Source organism: Lepidochelys olivacea, assembly GCF_965140295.1.
Source record: "Lepidochelys olivacea isolate rLepOli2 genome assembly, chromosome: 7".
Classification (NCBI taxonomy): Eukaryota; Metazoa; Chordata; order Testudines; family Cheloniidae; genus Lepidochelys; species Lepidochelys olivacea.
The window spans coordinates 110,046,750-110,071,242 of record NC_140417.1 but is presented as its reverse complement, the minus strand read 5'-3'; the positions used below and the strand labels follow the sequence as shown (position 1 = coordinate 110,071,242).

Below are 24,493 nucleotides of genomic sequence, written 5' to 3'. Positions count from 1 at the left end.
TCATTTCATCTACCACCCTTCTGTCTAGAAGAATGGCAGCACAGAGCAATGCTCCATATCAGTCTAGAGAAGGAAATTAAGAAGGACATATTCCACTGATATTATTGGAAGAAATTGGGTAGAGAGAATGCAGTCAAAATTCAATGAGAGCTGATGCTACTAATAGTTACCAAAAGATCCAGGGGATGTTTAGTGTCAAGTGATCAGGACCTTGCTTTTAAATCTCACCATAAAAGATATGGGACTAGATTCTCTCCTGTGCCAAAGCTCTACTGAGGTGAGGGCACCAAAGACCTAGTTATCAATCCCTGATTCAGCTGACCAGCTCCAGCCCTGACAAGTTAGAGCAAGCTGTTGGGCAGCTCTAATTTGTACCTCTGGGATAGGGTAGCCAGCAAAGAATTGTAGCAGAGCTCCAATTTCCTCCCTCCTTCCTTTCATATATCCCTTATACAGGGGAGGGAATAAGGTGGGAAACTCAGGTACAGGGCCCAGATCTGGTACACTTGCATAAATAGAGAGAGTTGTCTGCTGGTCATTTTTTTGGCCAAATTATGGCCTCTTTACATGGGCTTAATGGTGCAAAGGGCTGTAACTGTGTGGAGAATCTGGCCCCCCATCTCCACAGTTGCATGGACACCTTGTTGTCTCAGAGGCAACACTGGGGGCCTTGTTAGAGTTGGTCCTATTAGCAGTGGTTACGTGGAAGACAGCAACACATTGGAGTGCAGGTTCTGATCACTCCCAGACCTCAGAGACCCACCCTTTTCTCTGTATTCAAGCAGTCCACTCGGAAAAGAATCATTCCTCCCCCTGCTGAAGAGTTACACCTTTATATACATAGAAAATGATATGGTCTCCACCTGCTGGTTGAAAGACCCATAACCCAACTAGCACAGAAGATCAAAGACAGTTTTATTCTTTTTATTTTTTTTTAAACTAAACAATGAACAATAGCGGATTCTTACTTACTATAAGTTAACTCTTCTCCAGCTCTCTTGCGTGACTGGTCACCTCTGGGAAAGAATGGGGAGAAAAGAATGGTCATTGAACCAAACAAAAAAACAGTGTGGAAACCTATGACAGCAAAGTCATCATATTTAATTTGTAAAAGAAATACTGGGACATTTAGTAGAAATTAAACAGTATGCAAATATGCTAATGACAACAACAGTCGAAATATATGATTGGGGAAAAAACCACAGCAGAATCAATACACATACAATAAAAAGTGCAATCAGACAATTATATAGTTTAGTTACTCTATCCTTTTCTTTAAAATTGATTTTAAAAATAATTCTTATGATAAATAAAAAGCTCACCCTCTGGATTTAAATGAAACTATTTAATGTATGAGTTGAGACCAGACTATAGCTGAGCAATTTGTCTTAAAACAAACTCCTTATACTAGTTTTATAAAGCTATTTTAGAAGATCTGAAAGATTTTTAGATTTAGCAGTAGCCGAAATCTTCTTATTCTTCTGATCCACTAAATCCAAATACTATTCCTCTAAACAGAGGATTTTTTTTTTTTAAAAGAATTCTGGGTGAAATCCTGGCTCCACTGAAGTCAACAGCAAAACTCTCATTCACTTCAAAAGGGTTAGGATTTCTTCACCCCTTTGACTTTCTTGACTAGTATGTACAGAAAACTGAGCTGCTTTGTAGTTTTATTTGAAGCTAGATGGCAATAGCTGACTATGAGGCAAGAGAGATGTCTCAATGTTATTTATTTTCTTCATGCTAGCCAGAATCTCTCACTTCTCTGCTAGCAGGCAATCCAGATCAAGCGTTCATGTGACACAACAGGAAGTAGTGAACCACTTTAATAAATCCATCCTCTTTGAGAGTGGCCTGTGGTGTGCACTTTGTTTAAGGTCATTAATGCAAAAATCACCACGGAGTGATTAGGTAACTTCCCCACCACCGTCAGTTGCACTAGTCATTTGATTATCACTGCTGAAAACTTTCTAGAGGGGTGCCAGTCATGTAATTAGTTCTTCAATGTTCAGTCTCCTTGTGGTTAATTTTGGTGTGATATGTGGAACAGTGAAGATGTCAACAATCTGCTGCTTGTACAGAAAGTCTCATTTGGGAAATAGGAATGTTGTTTTGACTTCATCATTTATATATCAGGCTGCTAAAATTGATGGCTTTTTAATCTATATTTAATAAATGAGTTAATCTGTAATTTTAAGTACTAAACAGCACACCAGAATCTTAGTCTAATTGCAGGAAATTATCTCCATCCCAGTGTACATTCTTTTGACTCAGCTGATTTTTAGCAACTCTAGAATTAATTTAGCAAAACAACTGTTTCATCAGCATGAATGTCAATTACATAAGCAAGCCATATATACAATTAAATTAGAGAGGAACTAATATGGAACTTTGCAGCTTCAATTGCTAATTGAATAAAAGCCTATAGTTCTCAGTATAAAAGCCTAATACAACTTGATTTTTTTAATTTAGTATATAGTTCTGAGTGTGTGTGGTTTCTCATAGTGCATTTGACCAAAGGCTGCACAAAAGAGTTCTTGAGGATCATCCACTTTTTTTGTTCTAGGTTCTACCATCCCCCTTTCTGTATGACCTCTTGCCTCTATACTCCTATGAGGTCACAGAACTGTGAGAGAAAGAACAAGTTAGTTAGCCTGTTTGCAGGCAGACACAAATACTGCTCTTCAAAGGAACCAGCCATCAATGCTTGGCTCTATTTAAGCACTGTAGAACATCAAAACTTGGCAGCAGAAGACCCTGGTTATTCCCATGCCAAATAACAACCATTACCAAAGGTAATGTATAGAGACAACGTGAATTGGAACTGGGCTACAGTGGTCAGTAACATTAGGAACAGGCAATTATTTATTTTTGTACAAAACAGAAATTGACAAACTATGTTTCAAGGACCCCTGGTGGTTCAAAGCACTTGCTGTGGGGTCCATACTAGATGGAGGGTAGGTTGTTCCCCACAAGGGCCCCTTAACTCTTGAACATACTTCCCCCCCGCACTAGTCTGCTAGCGTATAGATCGGGGAACTTTCCAGTCATATATTGCAAAGCCTCTCTCAAGCACTTAGGAAGGTAATGATTATATGTAGATGGTAAAACTGGAGGCCTTTATTTTTATATCTTTGGACTAGTAATATACTGTTGAGTAACATTAGTATTATTGTCAATCATTTTTAAGTAAAGTGAATTTAAATTACTGCTAGGGCACTCAGAGCCAGTGATGGGCTCTTTTAAATGCTAAAAATGGAAAGAAGAATTTTTTTATTTTTTTTTTGTAAATTAACCCCAATGCTTGCCATCAGAACAATATCTAAGCATATATAGTATATTCTAATACTGCTCTTTCAAGCACAACATGCATATTAGATATGTTTATTCCAAATGCCCAAATCAGACCTTACCTTCTTTTTTCCATATAGCATATTGATATTTACAGAATAAAATCAGTTACATTATATTAGAGTTATCCTATAAACACCTTCAAAGACTAAACCCAAATAGTGGGTATTCCTTATTCAAAGAATTGTTGTCGTCCCCCCTCACCCGGCACAGGTAGCATTTGGTAGATAGCAAAGTACATTTTTTTTTATTTCACAGAAAACATCGGGACAGACGTACCCAAGAATTGTTATCCAACATCACATATGCAGATACAAAACTAAGACAAAGATATTAAAGCCCAAGGGCCCCACAAATTATTTTTTAAGTCCTTTACAAACAGATAAAGGTATTTTCTTGCACCCATGTAAATCCCAGTGAAGGATCAGGGCTATGGAGGTTACAGTCCACACCCTAGGCAAAGATTCCAGGAAAAGGAGCAGCATAGGGAAAAAAAGCAGAACAATGAGAGAACGTTGGGAAGAGCAAAAAAAAATCTTGGGAAGAGCAAAAAGGAGAAGAAAATAAGAGAGAAGGTAGGGTAGAACAGAAAAGAGACTTGAAAACATAGACAAGAAGTTAAAATTTGATGTGGAAGGTGAGATGAAGCCAGTGAAGGGATAGGAAGAGGAGAGTGGCATGGTGAGAAGAGGTGAAATTTGCAGCATTTTTTGGAGGGGATTGGAAAGTGACAATTTGGGGGATCAAAGAGAAAGAGAGAGACTGCTGCAGTCAAGACTGAATATACACTCTAGAATTATCAAATTGTTCTGACAAAATAAATATAGAGTTTTCTGGGAACACAGATTTACATGAATAATCAATAAGATAAGAAGAAAGGTTGGCTTATCTCAATAATTTTTATGTAGGTTTTTAAATAAGGCTCTGCGTTGCAGTGGTGATGTCAGAAACGATGCTGAAATAGCTATCTACCAGGACACACGTTTTCACAGTTTTTCCTTGCACTCAAAGTGCTGTCAGTATAGTTCGATGGGAAGAGTTAAACCCTTTACGATAAAACTATGAATCATTAATTATTGACCTATGGCATCATGGAAAAAGATCTTTCAGATCAAATTTATTAGCACTTGGAATATTGCCAGTGTTTAAAAAGCTCAGCTCAAGGCTTGCTTACGAATTGTCTCTGAGGAAATATAGTTTAACTTCTCAATTAAAAATAGACATATTTCATAATCAGATTTCCAGGTTTAAGTGATTAGATGTAATTGTATCATTTCAAATATGTTTACTGATAAAAATGATGCTTTAGAAATCTCAAGTCATCTTGTGGCTAAATGCCCTTAAAGTCTTTTCTAATCTTTCTTTTTCTTTTTCTTTTTTTTTTAAAACCACACATTCTTAATGAGGGTTTTAATGCAGCGAGAACTTTTGCTAAGATCAATATCAATCTCCCCTCTGCTTCTCCACTCCCAAAGAACAACCCCATAACTGAGAACAAACTGTAATTCAAGAGACCAATAGGGGGTTTCTTTTAATAACTTCAATTTTTCTCAAAAACAACTTCAATACATTCTGCTCTATCTATGGTCTTTGAAATGGAGTGTGTCAAAATTTAAAAGGCTTGACTAAATTTCCAAGTTAGTATAAACACCCTCTCCTTTTCTTAGGCTATTCAATATATACAAGCACAGCAGAAAACATGCGAGTCTTCAAATTACCACTTAAATACCAAGGCAATGGCACATAAGAAATACTTAAAATATTACCCGATCTTACTCCCATTAATCTTAACACCAGGATGCTGCCCATTGATAGAAGCCAGTATTAAATACAGAGTGCTGGTTTTGTGTCAAAAGATAGGCAGATGATTATTCCTTAGCACTGGTGCTTTGAACAGCAGAATATTTACTAATAACTTTTCTACTTTAGTAACTGGAACTCTCACTTGGGGGATATTTCAAAGGAGCTCAGACGTGCTCAGCTACAGATCACAAGGCGATCTGAAGGTCAACACCAATGTGTTAAGACCGACCTGACCTTTTGTTTTATGTGTATTCTTTATGATTGGAGAGAACACAGTTCTAGGTCTCCTGACAGCCAACATACAACACATGATGTTATTCTAGTTAGGAGATAAAAGAATGTGCTTCTCAGAAATACTGATCATCAACTGAAATATTATAATTATAATATTGATCTAAGTGAAAACTGAAGGCCTTAAGAAAGACTATCTATAAATTCCCATTTCTGTGAGAATATTGTATATGCACTATTGCTATAAGCAGCCACTAAGATTAGGATAATTAACATTTAGAGAAAAATAAAATTCTCTTTTACTCAGTTTGTTTACTTTGTGCATTTGATAGTACTTTGTGTATTATCAGTTTCAATGCTTTGTTGAGGGTCACTTTCACTTCCTGCCTCATGCACTAGCTGCTCTACTCCGGAGAGATGCTCCTCTGAAAGGATCTGGGCTTGCTAACTTCCTCAGCCTAACCTTAGCGTTTCTGGCTCCTGCAGAGGGGGTCAGGAGAGGCAGCAGTGGCAGTCACGTGCTGCAGCCTGCCAAGTTCACTGAAAGACAATCGGCCGGTAAGATGTGAGAGCACGGACTGGAGTGGGAGGAGAAGAGGAGCACAGTAGACCCCAGCGCATTTTTAAAAACTAACAAAAATTCAAACTGATGGTGTCCTTTTACTACTTTAGGGAAAAGCTATGTTCAAAGGACAATGCTGAATGGGAACTGACAGTGAAGATGACCACCCACTAATAAATAAATCAAAATACCACGAGGGTATAAAAATAATCAGAAACATCTCAATTTTATCGGAAAGTATTTGAGAGCTGCTGATCACCTATTACTTCTTATTGCTTTCAATGGAATTTGTGGGTGCTCGGAACGTCTGAAAACTCAGGCCACATTGTTAGGTGCTTAAATATGGATTTAGGTGCCTAAATACCCAGATTTGAACATTCTGGTTCAAGTCTTTAGAATAATATTTAATATTCTATTGAATACAATATTTACATTTTTATGGGTTTTTTTTTAAGTATATGCATTTTAGTAGTATCAGTGCTGTCTAGTGTGTGCAACTGCCATTGAAGGCTAATAATTATTACCTGGTAAATCCATTCTGCATAAGCTCTCTTTGAAGTTTCTGGTCTTGAGCAGCATATTCCTGAAGCTCAGATTCCACAGCAGGGGGGAGAATGTTTGGGATGAATTTAGAAAACAAAGCTGGTGCCATCTGAACCCACTCTGTGTGAAAAGGGAAAAATAAAAAAAATGATGAAACATGCAGAATAGGAAAAAAAAAAAAACCTTATGAGCGGTAATTTTTTCTTTAAGAATTAGCAATGATTATTTTGAGGAAGGACTGAAGGTTTTTAAAAAAATAATACAAATTGTTTAAATAGCTTGAATTAAAAGACTAGATATTCTTAAAGTCTCACACATTTTTGGCCCAAGAGTCAGTGCTTCTCCATCAAGAGCCAATGGCACGATAGACACTTACTGCTGTAAACAGTACGAATCTTATACTTCATTGCCCTGTACCTTCTGTAATCCTTTACACCAGAGCAAGAGGGTGTAAAATGCTATTAAGTCAGAATAGATTCATAGATATTAAGGTCAGAAGGGACCATTATGATCATCCAGTCCGACCTCCTGCACAACGCAGGCCACAGAATCTCACCCACCCACTCCTGCAAAAAACCTCTCACCTATGTCTGAGCTACTGAAGTCCTCAAATCGTGGTTTAAAGACTTCAAGGAGCACAGAATCCTCCAGCAAGTGACCCGTGCCCCATGCTACAGAGGAAGGCTAAACCCTGAGCATATGGGCAAGATTCACCAGCCAGATACCCAATGACAAGGTGGATAAGGTAATGTCTTATTGGACCAGCTTCTGGTAGTGAAAGAGACAAGCTTTTAAACAACTACACTGCATACAAAGTCAGAATGGTATACATCCTCCAGGAGGCAGCTCCACAGACAGGGTCTCTTCACTGAAGCAACCATGCCTCCAGACTGATTCCATAGACTCTCAGAAGTGACAAAGCAAAGATAATGTAGCATATAGCAACTGCCTTAGAAACATGGAGAAACAGAGAGGTACCACAGAGTAACAGTGCAAGTATCTATAGCTGAGCTTGCTTGGAGAAGAAGAGAATGTTTGCTAACAACTGTTGCAATTCTAGTGTAGACAAGGCAAGTTGTACTCATTGGTTAAGGTAAACCCTTGGCTCCCTCATAGGGTTTACCTGACTACTGAACATGCCTTAGCTAATGTGTTAAAAATATACCATGTTCCTAGCGTAGACATGGCCTTACACATGAACACCAGTGCATAAACCAATACCTTCATCACTGTAGTAAGGTTCACTGATAATTTATACACAAAGCAATACCACCTTGCACATTACACAGTAAGTTAAAGGTACTGTGCCATTTAATGAGTACACACAAATATCCCATTAAACTAACAGCATTGGACAAGTTAGCCCAAGCTAATTTCTTAACATTAAATACTGTTGACAAGCTCTTCTGTGCCATTGCCATTGACACTGACCATGTGAAATAAAAAGTGTTTAAACCTATAAACAATAAATCCTCTAATGGTGACGTGAGTCAGAGAGATCAGTATCTTACACATTCTTTACCAATGAAGGAAAGTTATGGACAGCAGCCAAATGCACTGTGTAAATGTCTACATATTTTCTTAGAACAAAGGATTAAACCCACATTTACCCCCCCACCCCCCATCTTCAAGACCTTCAAGTCTGGGTTACCTCAACCCCATGCCGTGGCTGGTCACTGCATCTGACCTGTTTTTCTCCATCCTCTCTTCCCTGCCCCCACCCCTGCCATTTTCATTTTGTTATTTTTTTTCACCCCCTCATCTCTTTTGTCTGTGAATGTTGCTCATTCATATGGTCACCTCTTTCATAGAATATCAGGGTTGGAAGGGACCTCAGGAGGTCATCTAGTCCAACCCCCTGCTCAAAGCAGGACCAATCCCCAACTAAATCATCCCAGCCAGGGCTTTGTCAAGCCTGACCTTGAAAACCTCTAAGGGAGGAGATTCCACCACCTCCCTAGGTAACGCATTCCAGTGCTTCACCACGCTCCTAGTGAAAAAGTTTTTCCTAATATCCAACCTAAACCTCCCCCACTGCAACTTGAGACCATTACTCCTCATTCTGTCATCTGCGACCACTGAGAACAGTCTAGATCCATCCTCTTTGGAACTCCCTTTCAGGTATCATAGAATCATAGAATCATAGAATATCAGGGTTGGAAGGGACCCCAGAAGGTCATCTAGTCCAACCCCCTGCTCAAAGCAGGACCAATTCCCAGTTAAATCATCCCAGCCAGGGCTTTGTCAAGCCTGACCTTAAAAACCTCTAAGGAAGGAGATTCTACCACCTCCCTAGGTAATGCATTCCAGTGTTTCACCACCCTCTTAGTGAAAAAGTTTTTCCTAATATCCAATCTAAACCTCCCCCACTGCAACTTGAGACCATTACTCCTCGTTCTGTCATCTGCTACCATTGAGAACAGTCTAGAGCCATCCTCTTTGGAACCCCCTTTCAGGTAGTTGAAAGCAGCTATCAAATCCCCCCTCATTCTTCTCTTCTGCAGGCTAAACAATCCCAGCTCCCTCAGCCTCTCCTCATAACTCATGTGTTCCAGTCCCCTAATCATTTTTGTTGCCCTTCGCTGGACTCTCTCCAATTTATCCACATCCTTCTTGAAGTGTGGGGCCCAAAACTGGACACAGTACTCCAGATGAGGCCTCACCAATGTCGAATAGAGGGGAACGATCACGTCCCTCGATCTGCTCGCTATGCCCCTACTTATACATCCCAAAATGCCATTGGCCTTCTTGGCAACAAGGGCACACTGCTGACTCATATCCAGCTTCTCGTCCACTGTCACCCCTAGGTCCTTTTCCGCAGAACTGCTGCCTAGCCATTCGGTCCCTAGTCTGTAGCTGTGCATTGGGTTCTTCCGTCCTAAGTGCAGGACCCTGCACTTATCCTTATTGAACCTCATCAGATTCCTTTTGGCCCAATCTTCCAATTGGTCTAGGTCCTTCTGTATCCTATCCCTCCCCTCCAGCGTATCTACCACTCCTCCCAGTTTAGTGTCATCCTTCAGTTCTCCTTCTTCCTCTCTTTCCCAACCCCTATTCTCTTTCCTTCTTCTGTCTCCTTCCTTCCACTATGTGGCTTCCTTTCTCTACCCTTTACCCTCCCCATCCCCAACATTAATCAGAACAAATTTTGCTGCGGGAGATCTGGAGAGGAATCTACTAGTGTCTCTGTGTTCCTCCAGAAAAGGCATGCTAGAGTAGGTAGAGAAGAGAGAAGGAAAAAGAAGCAGATTGAGCTGCTTAAGGAGAGCTACTGGACAGTGTTCCCTCTAATTTTTCCCCACAAATCTATGGAATGAATTTTGTTATGTGCACCAATATGGAGGTGATGTGTGACGCATCACCTTCATATTGGTGCATTTAACAAAATTCATGTGGTGGGGCCGAGGCATTCGGAGTGTGGGAGGGGGCTCAGTGCTGAGGCAGAAGGTTGGGGTGCAGGGGTGTGAGGGCTTCAGCTGGGTGAGGCGGGTTCTGGGCTGGGGCCGGCGGGTTCTGGGCTGGGGCCACGGATGAGGGGCTCAGGGCTGGAGCAGAGGCTTGGGGTGTGTGTGGGGGGAGGGGAGGGGCTGAGGGCTCCGGCTGGGGTGTGGGCTCTGGGGTGGAGCTGTGGATGAGGAGTTTGGGGTGCAGAGGGTGCTCCAGGGCTTCGGTATGGAGAGAATGGACTCCCCAGCTCTCTCTCCCCGCAACAGCACCTGGGCTGGGGTGGGAGATGAGCCTCTCTCCACACAGCAGCTTCAGGGCTGGGGCCACGGGATAGGCACCCCTTCCCTGGCAGGTCTGGGCTAGGGGCGGGGTGCCTCGGCCACAGCAGGTCCAGGCCGGGGCTGGGTTTGGGCCGCCCCTCCCCTGGCAGGACCTGGCCGGGCGGGTTCCCTAAGCACATGCATAGCGCTAAACAGGCTGCTGCACAGCTTACAGGGAACTTAGGTGCTGGACACATTTTGCTCCCTGACTTCAGCCCAGATCAGAGTACTTAAGTGCATGGCAAGTTTCTCCAATCGCACTACTCTTCTTCTCCTCCCTTTGCCAGCCTCTCCTATTACTCTGTCAATCGCCTAGTCTCAGAGAACCATTTGGAGACAGAGCGTGGAGAAGAGATAGCTCTTGAAGCTCATATTCCCTTCCTTTGTATTTCCAGTGCCAGCAGTGGAGACTGAGTGGCATCAACAATCGTGTACAACTGGAACAGCTTCTCACCTTTGGGGCAGTCTCACAGCCTCCCAGGGGCCTGCTCTTCTGAACACGGTAGAATCTAAATCACCAAGGACTGACTCTACTAAGGAACATCTTTCAATACAGAGGAATTATTCTTGGTACAAACTTAGAGCACTTCCAGTCCAGCTAGAACAGCATTCATATAGTATCCTTATCTTCATCTAGTATCCTTATCTTCATCTTTTCAATTAATTTTACTATGTTGCTATTGACTAAAGCCATGACAAGGTGAACGTTTGACAGATTGAGCTTAAGAATTTGATGTGTTGTATACCACAAACTCAATATTCTTTCCTTAATTGGTTTCAGAGTAACAGCCGTGTTAGTCTGTATTCGCAAAAAGAAAAGGAGGACTTGTGGCACCTTAGAGACTAACCAATTTATTAGAGCATAAGCTTTCGTGAGCTACAGCTCACTTCCTCAGATGCATATCGTGGAAATGCATATCCTTAATTGCTAACCAAAGACATTCTGTTCTCTTCCATAGCATAAGCATTGTTCACAGATTGGCTAAGTGGACACTGTGAACTCTAACTATCTCACTCTAAACATTACAACTGTCTCTGAATGCTTACTTATGAAGCATCCAGCAGGATTACTCAGACAACTATGCACTTCTACTCAAAGTTAATAGGTATGCAGGTCACCGGGTATATGACTTGAGAATTTAGAATAAGAGATATTCAACGTTATAATTATAGTGCTGCCAACTCATGATTTTATTGCAAGTCTTGTGCTGTTTGGTGTTTTTCTTAAAGCCTACACTTCTGGAGTCATGCAATTACAGGACAATCTCAGCTTTCATTTTTCTATCCCTCAAGATTGTGAAGACGGGATTGAAAATGTTAAACTCAAAAGCTCAAACACCAGAATGCAAATAAAAAGAACCTCAAATTTATCATTTTTTAAAATCTAATTTTTGTGGACATGACTGTGATGAAGTGGGGATTTTCCCTTGTTATGATGGATGTGAGTCTTACTGTTGAGCCTATGTGAGTTTTACTGTTTTGCATGAATACTGTGTGTGCCTCAATTTCCCATGTGCTGCACCAATACCTCGGTGGTGAGAATAGGGGTGTCTGACTATGGCTGAGACCTCTGAGGCAGGTGAGGCTGCTCCAGCTGCCTGCACATATGCTATGACCGGTGCCCTTCACAACCTGAAACCCAGGAGGGGATGCAACCAGGTGACGACCAGATGACTCTTTGCCCAAGAAGCGAGACAAAGACAAGCAGCAGCAACGGAGGTGTCTGAGGTCAGGTTGCTGGAAGCTGGCAGTCTGCTTGAGGAGACTGGAAAAGGGGGAGTCCAGGGCTTCCGGGCCCAGGACTCCCCAACTTGGACTTGGCCGAAAGTCACTAATTTCCATGCTAACAAGTTCTGTTCTATGCTGTGTTCCTGTTGACTAATAAACCTTCTGTTTTACACTGGCTGAGAGTCACATCTGACTGCAAAGTTGGGGTGCAGGGCCCTCTGGCTTCCCCAGGAGTCCCGCCCGGGCGGACTCGCTGCAGGAAGCGCACGGCATGGAAGGGGATGCTGAATGCTCCAAGGTCAGATCAAGGAAGGTCGAAGCTGTGTAGGTGTCTTCCCCTGGCAACAGTATGCTCAGAGAGAGGAGACATGCTCCCCCAGAGTCCTGACTGGCTTTATACGGAGTAGTTCCAGAGCATCGCCCGGTGACTCCGAGACAACAACTCGTGATTTTTAAACATCTGGCAATACAAAATCCAATCACTTCATGTTAGGATGGTGCAGAGAGAGGGCGGTTTGTACAGTCCCGTCTGGTTGTCAGTTATTTTGGTCAAATAATGGAATGGCTTGAGCAATCTGTCATATGAGGACTGAGGTTGGGGCTTGCAAGAGGACTTCCACAGATGTTGGAGCAGCTGGTAACTGACAGCTTTACCGTTTTTAAGGGAAAACTTAAATTCTGCAGAAATCAATGGCTTAGGTCTTCCTACTCAACACTAGCCAGGTGATTTTTCATGACCTGGTAACAATCTTATTTAAATAGCCTTTGGAACACAGTAAGAATACTGAAAATCTGAGAGGGAAATGACAGTACTGAACCAAACTAAACTTTGTCTGTGAAGGAAAAGGCAAGGCAAGTTCCATTTAATCTTGACAGGCTTTGTAAGGTTTTCAATACTCTTGTCTTTTGGGATATAAAATAGGATAGTAATATCAAAATCTTACAGATCGGCTCAACTTAGAATGAAATCATGCTTTGTGCTCTTTTTAAATACATTTTCCTTCTCCAGCACTGAAAAGTAAAAGAGGGTAAAGATGAAAGTCATCACCAGTTTCCTTCCCCTACCTCCTTATATTTTTTAATGTTTGATAAAAATAAGACATGCCTGCGAAGAGTGTTAACTGTGTGAATTCTGTAGATAGTCTGACCACCACAATACTGGCCCTCATACACGCCAGACTGAAGTTTTCATAAAGCTTCCTCTTTGTCATGTCTGGTTCTTTGAGTGGCAATTCCATAGAAAAGAAGATGTGATGGCACCTGGATACGATCCTCTTCGCAGTTACACCAGTACAAAACAATAGAATAACTCCATGGAGCTAAAACTGGCATTGTAGGTAAGAGGAAAACCAGGCCCATTTTGGTATTTGTGTTTTTGAAGCAGAAAAATAAAGGAGCATGACCGATGTTCATTCCGGGAACTTCACAGAATGCCCAAAACATTTCCTCTCCTCATCGCCAGTTAGATGCTGTTGACAGTAGAGATTTACAGCAGAGACTATACCTGGTCACTAACTAAAGCATATGAATACACGTTCATTACAATATTGTTAGAATTACATATTTTATTATATGCCTATTAAGTCTTATAACAACTGCAGAGCTCACCACATGGCAAACTACACATACCAGTGACTAATGGTTATTTTAAATTACCTGCTGCTGTACTGTTAAACTCCTTGGGAATACTGTCCCTTGACCAGGGCTCCCTTCAGTTTCCAAATTATACTTTACAGTACCTTCTCAATTTCATATTAAATTTCTAATGCCATGAAAAATCTCAGAGTACGTCTACACTCCCATAAAAAACCTCTGGCACCGAGTCTCAGAGCCTGGGTAGCTGACTTACGACTCACAGAGCCCGGGCTGCAGGGCTGAAAATTGCAGTTTAGACACTTGGGCTGGAGCCCAGGCCCTGAGACCCTCTCCACTCATGGAAACATCTACACTGCAATTTGATAGCCCTGCCGCCACAGCCCCAAGACAGCTGACCCAGGCCATCTGCAACAGTGCCAAAGGTCTTTTATCGCAGTGTAGACATACCCTCACACACCACACTTTTCTAGGCTTGTTGAGATAACTAATGTTGGACTTGAAGCCCACATTATATACATTTTACCCAAGGGCAAAATAAAACTTTACAATGAAATAAATGAATTATTTATTTGTTTTAGCAAAATTACTTCTGTAATCACCACAGCATCATAGATGGAAAGGCCATATCATTCCCACTGTTTTATCTATCTTGTTTTTGAATATTTGTCATGATTGTCCCATTGAGCAGCCTCATCCCCTTATAGTAATACAAAGAAGCACAGTGCTCTTGCTTCAGTTTCCCCTCTCTTATTTTAAACTATTTAAGTGAAGGTGGGAGCCCAATGCAAGAATTAGTCCTCCTGCAGTTCACAATATAGATCTACGGCATTCATAACAAAGGCTTTGCTGGGACATTACACAACACAGCTGAACACTGGCTGACAGATAAGATCATGAAACTACCTTTTTAAAGATACATAATATTCCAGTTTGTGGAATGTTTTGGCACTATAGAATGATGGGAGATTCCAAAAGGAAGCAATGAATATTTACCTGGTCTAAGTGTATACAGGCCTTTCACAATATTTGCCATGGTTGAAGGGGTTATTTGAAACGGTGTTGACTGAGCTTCTAAAAGTAAAGCTGAAATGAAAAGAGAAGCCTGATTAGCCATTTTCTTGATCAAATACTTTAGGTTCTCTGCATATATTTTTGGCAGTTAAAAGAAAGAAAGTTATTTTTTCCTGCTCTGTCACCTGATGTTCATAATGAGGAAACCAAGTGAGAGACAAATGAGTGAGAACTGTATTCTTACAGATGTAAGTACTGTATAACCTTTTAATTAAAGTGCAATATACGATATAAAGTTATGTGTGGCAAAAATGTGAAATAATACTTTATCTTTCTCCTGTTACAGCTAAGCATATAGGACTTGTAAGGGAAAACAGGCAAGTAACTGTGTTTCAATGACTCCGCAACAGAACTGAAGTAAATGCAACTTATTTTTAGCGGTAACATTCACAGTGCTATGGTAAGCATAAGAATTTCCACTAATAACTGTTTTAAGACATTTACCATCCTGGCAACAATATCTGCTCTGGATTTGAAGTCCAAACATGAACACTCACCCTGAAACAAAGTTTTTTTTAAAAATCAGCTATAAGCAAGAGTACTTTCTTTCTTTTTTTTTCAAATAGGAGAGAATATTTATCTTTCATTCTTGATGCACTTATTGGCTTAATATGTAACCGAGAGACACTATCAATAACTGCATTTTTTCTTTGGATAGTTGATTTGGTACTATTATTAAGCATATTATGCGGCATCAGTTTTTAACATGAGGTGGATTTGATTAATGTTGTACCTGTATAAACTACAACATGAACTACTTGTAATTCATTTTGTTAAAGAGCTACATCTGCCCCAAGCCCTTCCTGCCATGTTTGTATGTTTCCAGAAGCCACTGGTCAGCATGTGTTACACACTCCTCTCTCTGCCCGATCCACAGCGCACGGTCCTGTCCCTTTAGCTCACACTTTGGAAACATATGTTTTTAGCTGTAGAGCGTCCCCAGTTCAATACCCAATATTGGTCAAGATGGCAGTCACCATACTTATAACCACTGTTTTTTTTTTTTTTTTTTTTTTTTTTAAAGTTCTTCCTTCTTCTGTGGTATAAAAGACCTGTATAAAACAGTGGAAACTGACAAGAGAAATCTCTTTCTTTAATCTTTCAATTACAGTAATCCAAAGTGCTATTTGTAACTATTATAGGTAAATTTGTCTCTGACAGAAGTGTGATTTTAAAAAGAACAGTGTCCCTTTAAATCTGGAAGTTTTGAAAGGACAGTGACTTGCATTCAATGAGACATTTGAAACCTTTCCTCAACAGATTTTCCCTGCAGCAGTACCTAGGCTAGTCAGGAAAGCTGCCTAAAGTGATGTCACCTAGGGAACAAGACTTTATTACAATGTGTAGCAATATCTAAATATGATCTAGAAGAGATTAAGCTATAGATATATCATGCATCTAAAACACAAGCCTAGCCATCAGACGTTTAGGTGCAATTGTAAAATGATTCTATCTAAAATGGAACCAACGTATGTGTACTGGATTTAGTTCTAAATGGCTTTTTCAGTTCCTCCTTAAAACTTTTGAGAAGACTATTTAAAAAGAATAATCACATCAAAGGTAAACATTTAAACATTAAAATGAACATAAACTCAACAAAAGCCAGAACATTCACAGCTAAGAGCAGCTGAATACATGGCATCTGACAGTATCTTCAAACCATTTGGACATAATTCACTGACTTCATTAAAGGAAACCCAATAGCAAATCTTGCTTTGTAGTAGTGTTTGATCTTATATCCCACGTAGGCTGCAACAGCTAGAGATATTTAAACATACTTGAGCAGGACTAACACTCATCACAGGCAATTTTACACAATGGGGGAGGACAGACAGAATATTATTACAGAGAAAAATGGTATCGCCAAATGTTATGTTCCTATCAATCAGAGAGAAGTCAGGAAAGCAAGCTCCCTAAACAGGTGCATAAAACATTCTTCAAGCTGCAAATTACTTAGATGCCTTTGATCACATAAAATAAAATCAGAGTCGAATATAGGGTGACCAGACGTCCCGATTTTATAGGGACGGTCCTGATTTTTGGGTCTTTTTCTTATATATGCTCCTATTACCCACCCCACCCCGCACGCCCCACCCCGTCCTGATTTTTCACACTTGCTGTCTTGTCACCCTAGTCAGATACTAAATCTCTGGTTTATAAATTTGTTTCAGAGTTCATCCCATCATACCTTTTATATATTTGCTTTCACATTATGGAAAACAAAAAGTGCCCAGAGACACAAAACATCTTTTTCTTAAGGCACATCTGATCCAAGCAAAACGCTGTATGGGTGGGTCTCTAACAGATGTAGAGCCAACAATGTTGGCTATTACAGCTCTCTGACCATGGTACAGAAGGCATGTTGGGGGGGAACGAGAGAGGAAGCATGGCTGGATCACATTACACTCCACCAGGTGCAAGTCAGAACAGCCCCCCAAGCTGCTTTCATCTGTGATAGGGCTGGGGCAGAGAATAAGGGAGATATAATTGGTTGCTTGTTCTCAGCTTTTTTCCCCTCCCTCTCCTGGGCTACCCTGCATGGCTGTAGGAGGAGGAGAAAGGGGAGCCATCCATCAACAGGCATTCCTTCCCTTAGATACGGCAGAGTCAAACTGCTGTGTTCTCCCTGGGGCTCTCACAATTTGGTAAGTGAGCATGCACCTCATTCCTCAACCCCTACAATGCAGCAAGAAGCCAGCAGAGAAGCTAACAAAGGGATAGTAACTGCTCAAAGTGCTCCCAGTTCTCATTAGAGCTAATCCTGGGGCTGCTGAGGAAACAATGGGAGGCAGCTAGAGAAGTGCTATCCCCTACAGGCCCCCTGCAATGATAGGGCTGATTCAAACACTGTTTAAAAATCATGGGGTACAGCTTATAGAACACACAAAATACAATTTTTTTCCTCAGTGACACAGTTGCCTAAGGGCACAGCTTAGACACTTGAGGTGCACAAATGGACACTGGACCACAGGTGGGACCCCACTGTCATAGGAGATGACAGCTCATGAATCAACCTGCAAACTTACACTAGTGGTGCTTAACTTGCACTGAAGTCAATGGAATTAGTCCTGAAACTTAGGACTGTTTGCATGACTAACCCATAGCTTGGAGATGTTTAGACTTAAACATGATTTTAGTTGCTGACTACAGTATTTCCATACTAGTTTAGATATTTTCCCATAAAAACATTTCTTTTTCAAATTGAGGTATAATTCTGTTCCACAATATGTAGTATTTGAAGATTTAACCAGATGCATCCACAATACGTGGCAAGAAAAGTGAACAGTAATCTCTGTGCTGGTTTATTGATTACTGCACCCGCCTTTTTATAAAGGAATTTCATTAGCAAGTTCACCTGGAGATCAATCCTCTCATTAACAGAAGTGAATTTGTGCTTTCCTCCCCAAACCTTATTACACCTTGACTAGTCAAATATTTTTTACCACTTGTTTTTGGTAGGCAGATTGCACCAGCCTTTAAAGCTACAAAATAGCTCACTAAGAAAGCTTTTCTGGATTATTAACTCAAACTGTACTGATTTTGAGACAGCACAGCTGCTGGGCCCAAGTCATCTAAATGAAGAATAAAAATAGTTCCTTTCTTACAAGAGATTAATTTCCGCATTGAGGTAGGAGTGAAAAGGAAAGTGGGAGCAGTACCAACCCTATCTTAAAGGTAAAGCAAGCTTGGGGGTAGTGCCCTGTGCAGATACAAAAATGTGGATCCGCATCCAATCCGCATCAGCAAGAATCAACTTGCATCCAACCTGCGACCTGCACTTCATCTTTTATTTCTATCTGCATCCGCACCGCCTCCGCAGCAGCACGCTGACAGTGCCTCTCAGAGGACCATCTGTGCGTGTGTGTGTGTGTACTGTAGGATCTCAAAGGCAGGGAAGCAGCAGTCTGCAGCTCAAAGCCTATGAGGCTGCCTCCCTATCTTTGAGATCCTATATCCATCACCCCCCATACAGAGAAAGGGGAAATAATAGATCAAGAAGCCACTGTCTGCAGCTCATAGTCTATGAGGATCTAGAAGGCAGGAAAGCAGCCTCATAGGTTATGAGCTGTAGACAACTGCTTCTTGACCTATCACCTCCCCTTTCTCTGTATGCCAGGGGCGGGGGGGCGGGGAAGGGGTGGTGGTGGGAAGAGTGGGATCTGGAAGACAGGGAAGCAGCCTATATTCTCTCTCCCCGCAAATATACACAGAAGGGGGGGGGGGGATAGATCAAGAGAGGCAGCAAAATCCCCCATGCGCCTATCACCATGGTTTAAGCAGCCAAGCTATCTAGGAAACCTCTCCCGACTTCATTTTTGCCGTATCACGGAAGTTTAGAGGGAGGCAGCTGCTTCTGTAAAGTAAGTAGATGGGGGGGGAGGGGGAAAGAGTGATGGAATATAGGCTGACAGCTGCTTCCCCGCCTTTGAGATCCTATATTTATAGCCTTGCGCAGATACAAAATTTATATCCACGTCCGATCCACAAAAATGGTTCGTGGACATCCGCATCTGCATCTATGGATGCGGATATCCCCGAATATAAAGTGGATATCCATGGATTTGCAGGGCTTTACATGGGGGCACCCATGAGACTGTTGTGCATTCCCCATCCCTCTTGGCAGCCTGGAAACCAAAAACGTAGATATTCTTTTCAGGCCCTTTTTCTAGTTTGCTCTGCCAGCGCAGCTGCAGGTAGCTTTCCCATAGCTGACCCCTTGAGAGGGAAGAGTCAAACTGGAGAAAAAAGAGAGGTCATCACTGGAAGATAGCAAGATCCTTCCATCTGATTAATTTTGAGTTCTGCCTGCCTGTTCCAAAAGGTGAGGTGGGGGAAGATACCAGCTTCTCTGCCATAGCAGCCCATTCAGGCATTGATCTTGACATTAAGTACTGTCCAGTTTTCTCCGAGTATTTTGCATAGTCCCTCTTCCCATATATAAAAGCTGGGCATGGGACATATCACTGTAAGACAGTGAGTCACTCTACTGCCTTCTTTCTTAGTTAACTAAGAACAAATCAGTACATTTTGTTCCACCAACATTAATGAGCTCGCTGATGACAGTATAGAGTTACACATCTGTTAGTAATTCGCTGGAGTGCAAATCAAGTAACACACCCTTTCCTGCCTGTCCATTAACTGAGGTATCAAAAAGTGAAAAACCCCTTTCCCTGCAACATGTACCAGCCTCCAACTGCCTTAGTTTTTTCTGTATTTTCATATGGCGTTTATGCTTTTTAATTCCATATCAGAAGCAAGAAGGGATGATCTGAGTGGATTTCTTTTGCAAAGAGCCATCGCTGAACTTATTCAGCTTCTAGGTCAATTTTTCTGCTTCCTCTTTGAAATTTTTACAGTTGAAGCACTTTCCCCCTATGTTCGTCATAGGAGACCTTTTAAAACGAACTCTTTTCTCATATGCGATTATGAAAGAACTCCTGCCCTTTTTAAAAATGAAAAGGTGAACAGCTTTAAATCCACCCCTTTCTGAGTCTGGGGGAACATGACTGGGAAAAAGAAATAACACTGTCCGACGTAAAAGACAACTCTGACTAAAATATATCATAGGATCAATTAAATGTTTCACAAGTAAGAATTCTTGGAGATGGGGAGGGGTTCCAGTGTCAGGGCAAAAGAACCACAGACCCCTGAGAGCGAAATGTTAGACTCTCAGACTTCAAAATGTAAATCACACAAATCCATGCCACAGTTATTTTTGTGACAACCAATGACAGAAATATTGGCTTTGGCTTTTGATCAAGATCAAGATGTGTCTTTTCAGGTAAATATTTACTTTCAATGCACTCAAGTAAATTAAATCTTGAACCTGAGTACTACATAAAACAAATGCCTGCTTGCTATTATAGTGAGTCAGCCTGTAGATAACAAATCTGTCAAATAAATGAGTAGCTTTTGATTAGCTAATCGTATGACTGTCTAGGTATATGTTATGACTTGGGAAAGCACAGACTAAAAAAGTGTGGGGCTAGATAAAAATCAGTGTTGAACTATATTGTAAACAATTAGTATAATTTTGTGCACGTATTTTCATGCCTAGACTCTGATTCTCTGTTTCTGGGGTCCATCTTTATTCAGATCTTGCACTTCTGGTTTGAAATCTGACTAAAGAGTTTTATATCAGTAAAAGAGTGATTGCAGCCAACGTTTCTCTTTCCTTATAGTACTTCCTCAGCATGAGTGGTACACTCTGTCACACACCTATATTAACAGCCAGCTGGATGTTTCCCTTTCTCATCCATTTATATAAGAGGACAGGTGAGTGAAGGGAAAACATGAAGATTCAGCCTCCGTCCAATCCCCCCTGACCCCCGCACCCGTGGAAAAGGGAAGTAGCAACTGGGAAGCTATGTGGAAGAAATTAATTTCTTTCCTCTGGTGGAGCAGATCTCCTCCTCTAGTTACAGCTAAATGATTCCTCAAGACGGGAGTGCTTTATCTTTGGATCAAAATGATGTGTTTGAAGGGAAATCTTTTTGTCTTTGGAAATCACCAGACTGCACCAAATGGCAGGCATTATCACATGTTTTACAAGGGTAGGTTTCTCCCAAATACAATTAACTCTCTGAAAATTCTTCAGCTCAGATACAGACACGAAGGGAAGGGGAGAATATGCACATGAAAACAGGAATGGTGAAAGTCAGCAAGACAGTGTACGATGCCAACACTTACAGAGGCTCTTGGTGGTGCCCCAAGAATAGAATCTAACATACCCCAGCCAAACAAGTTAGTGAGCAGCACTGCTCCAGACTGAGAATAATCAGAATTATTTTGCCTTAGATACTCTTCCAAATCCAGTTTGTTCCTTATTAGCTTGTTCTTTAGTAGACCAACTGAAATTAGTACAGCTGAGCTTTCTACTTTAGGGTTGCAGTGAGCTCCTCCTGGAGGTGCCAAGGAGTTGTTCACATCAAAGATGAGAACCCTCAATTGTCACTTAAAAAACTTTTTTTGCCACTGAAGGCGGCAGCTGGATATGTTTGCAGATATAAGAAGTTGCAAATGGACCATAGATTTTCAGGTACCTATTATGCCATCAGTCAACAGTGATGTCACCCAACAAAGTAATAACTTTTAAAGATTCTTCTGGACACAAGGCATAGCTGTAAGCCATGACTGTCTGGAGAGGTTTCCAATTAAACCTGTAGAAAAGCCTGGCTTCCTGAACTACAATCCACTTTAAAATGTCAGTGACCAAACTGGGAGGGATAATAGGTGTTCTATTATCAGAAAACATTTTATTCCTATCATTTCAAATGGGACATATCACTCTCACAGCGCATGAAGGAACAAGACGATCTTCTATCTCAATTTATTGTAAAGTGAAGGACTGGAGATTTGTTTATTAGTGCGTTTGAAAAGAATGACAACAGTAAGCCTTTCAAATGACCTGTATTTGGGTTTACAGTATAAAGAAAGTGATTGTGGTTTAGATTAGTGACTATTACTCATTTCTGGATTTTGTTACTTATAATAATCTCATGCATAAATGCCATCAACAACAAACAAGATTTTTTCATGAAATAAAAAGAGAACAAATTATCTGCATCACTCATTACCACCAAAGCTTTGTGTAAATAAGATGTTTCATCTCTCCTTGTTATACCCAGGTAAGTAGTTTTGCATTTAGTAAATGCTCCATTAATCATTTAATATAGCGGCCTTATCAAATGAAGCCAGCTTTTAGCTCGCATAAGAAAAATAATATGGTTCTATTCACTCAGTTTATGTGGCTCTACTTTAAAGAGCTCTGACATGACAATTATTTCTGTTTGTGTAATTTCATATACTTATACATAGGTACACAGCTGTGTATGCGCATCTATATAGTATTTTTTTAAATTATGATACTATGTCCAGAAATAGCACACTAAGGGCCAAAGTCTGCAACCAGTTACACCCATGTATTTTTGCGAAGACAATCAGGTTGAACGGGTATGAGCACAGGCAAAACATGGCCAGAAATCTGCATAAAGCTCATTTATTTTATGCTTTTTCTGCAAAGCAAGGATGAGTGTAGGCCCCATCCTGCACTGATCATAAAAGACTGTGTCCCATATGCAGGTGTTTCCTTTTTCCTTCAGTGACTCTCAATTCAGACCCACCACAAACAACAACTCAGGGTATGCCTACGCTACATAAAAAGCGTGTTCTTAACTCTGATCAAAATAGCAGCGAAGACACATCAATTCAGCTTTTAACACTAGTTAGCAGCTCAAGTTCAACCCCTGGCTCAACTACAGGCTTTAACTCAGAACCCATTGCACCCCCAACTGCCTAGGTGTGTTAGAGGATTCCAAGTAAGATCAGAGTTCTAATTATTCTCTTCTCACCTCCAACTATATGGGTTCAGAAGCAGGCCCTATTTTAGGCTATGTCTACACTGTGGAACTGTACTGCTATTGGGCTGTAAGGTCTCCTGTATAGCCCCTCTTTGCCGGCAGGAGAGAGCTCTCCTGCAGGCATAATTAAACCAACCCCTACAAGCGGTGTTAGCTACGTCGGCATAGCGCTGTCCACACCAGCGCTTTTGTCTGTGAAACTTATATCCGACAGGGGCATGGGCAGTGGGTATCATAGTCTGGGAGAGGCTGTGCCTCCCCAAACAGCCTGGTGTGACCCTGCCCACGGTCCACCCCTTCCTGCAGTTCCTTCCCAGTTCCTGCTCTTCCATAGCCCAGGCTGGTTAGGGCTGGGGTGGCTGGTGTGCCGCCCAGAGCTCAGGAATGAGGGGGCTGCAGCCATGCCACCCGGAGCTCTGGGGCTGGTGGCGCTCCGAGGCTGGGTTTGAGGGCCCGCCTGGAGCTGCGGGTGCTTGGGGCAGTTGCGGTGAGGCCACGGGGTTGCTCTGGGTTCCTGTGGGGGAGGGGAGGCAGAAGGGAAGGATGATTGGTGGGGCCTCAGTCAGAACGGGATGGGCTGGGAGTTAGCCTCCCCCAACAGCCGGTTCACCAGCAGCCCACTGTCAGGGGTATGTTTTTTCATACCCCTGACCAACGACAGTGCTAGTGTAGACAAAGCCTCAGTCAATGGGACTTTTGCCTTCACAGCATATTAAAGGCAGAAAGCTCCACACCATTTATCCCTTTTTTTTTTTTTAAACAGTGCCTTTGTGCAGGAGCACTTTACAAATCAATTAAACTTAAACTACACTCATTTCCCCTCTTGAATGGGATTTGAAATAGAAATTTCAACTTTTAGCCTTAAATAGGATGACAAGATACCATCAACAAAAATGCATTAAAAAGATGAACAAATTTTAAAAGTAAAAATAAAAGTTATTCCTTTGTGTTGAGCTTAGAATATATAATCTCCAAGCATTTTTCATATTGATAGATTGGCCGTGTGCATGTGTGTTTGGGGAGGTTGGGGAGGGAGGGGAGAAGTGTTAAAAAAAATGACAGCTTCAACGTCTTATCAAAACTTTTTCAAATATATTAGAAAATTCAATCTTCCAAGAGGGCCTCAAATTAAAGTTACCTTATTTCCCTAAGTAGATGCCTATTTTGAACATTTATTCTCATGAATTGTCTTGCTGAACTGTAGTAGCAGGTAATCGGACATCCAAATTATTTTTTTAAATTAAAAAATGCAATTTATGTAAAGATATTGAGTCAAACCGTAGGTAGTCACTGAGGTACGATATAATATTGTTTTTGTTACACAGTCTTTAAAATATAAAGGGGTAATTCCTTTATTCTGGCATTAAATTTTAGAATGACTGGAAAATATTTGTGAAGGTTACTGCAAGATGTTTCTCAATTTCCCTACTGTATGCATGTACTCAGTTACTTCCAGGGATACTGTAGGAAGTTTAAAATTT

The 24,493-nt window shown here is 41.2% G+C and overlaps 1 protein-coding gene across 1 annotated transcript in view; it reads right to left on the bottom strand.

The window, feature by feature from the left end:
- CACUL1 (CDK2 associated cullin domain 1) overlaps positions 1 to 24,493 on the bottom strand; it is an 84,760-nt gene that overhangs the window by 3,767 nt on the left and 56,500 nt on the right. Inside the window, exons 6-8 of the mRNA XM_084633830.1 lie at positions 14,575 to 14,664; positions 6,472 to 6,610; positions 973 to 1,016 (exon numbers count right to left, since the gene is read on the bottom strand). Coding sequence (XP_084489956.1) covers positions 973 to 1,016; positions 6,472 to 6,610; positions 14,575 to 14,664 — 273 coding nt within the window. The remainder of the gene's footprint in view (positions 1 to 972; positions 1,017 to 6,471; positions 6,611 to 14,574; positions 14,665 to 24,493) is intronic.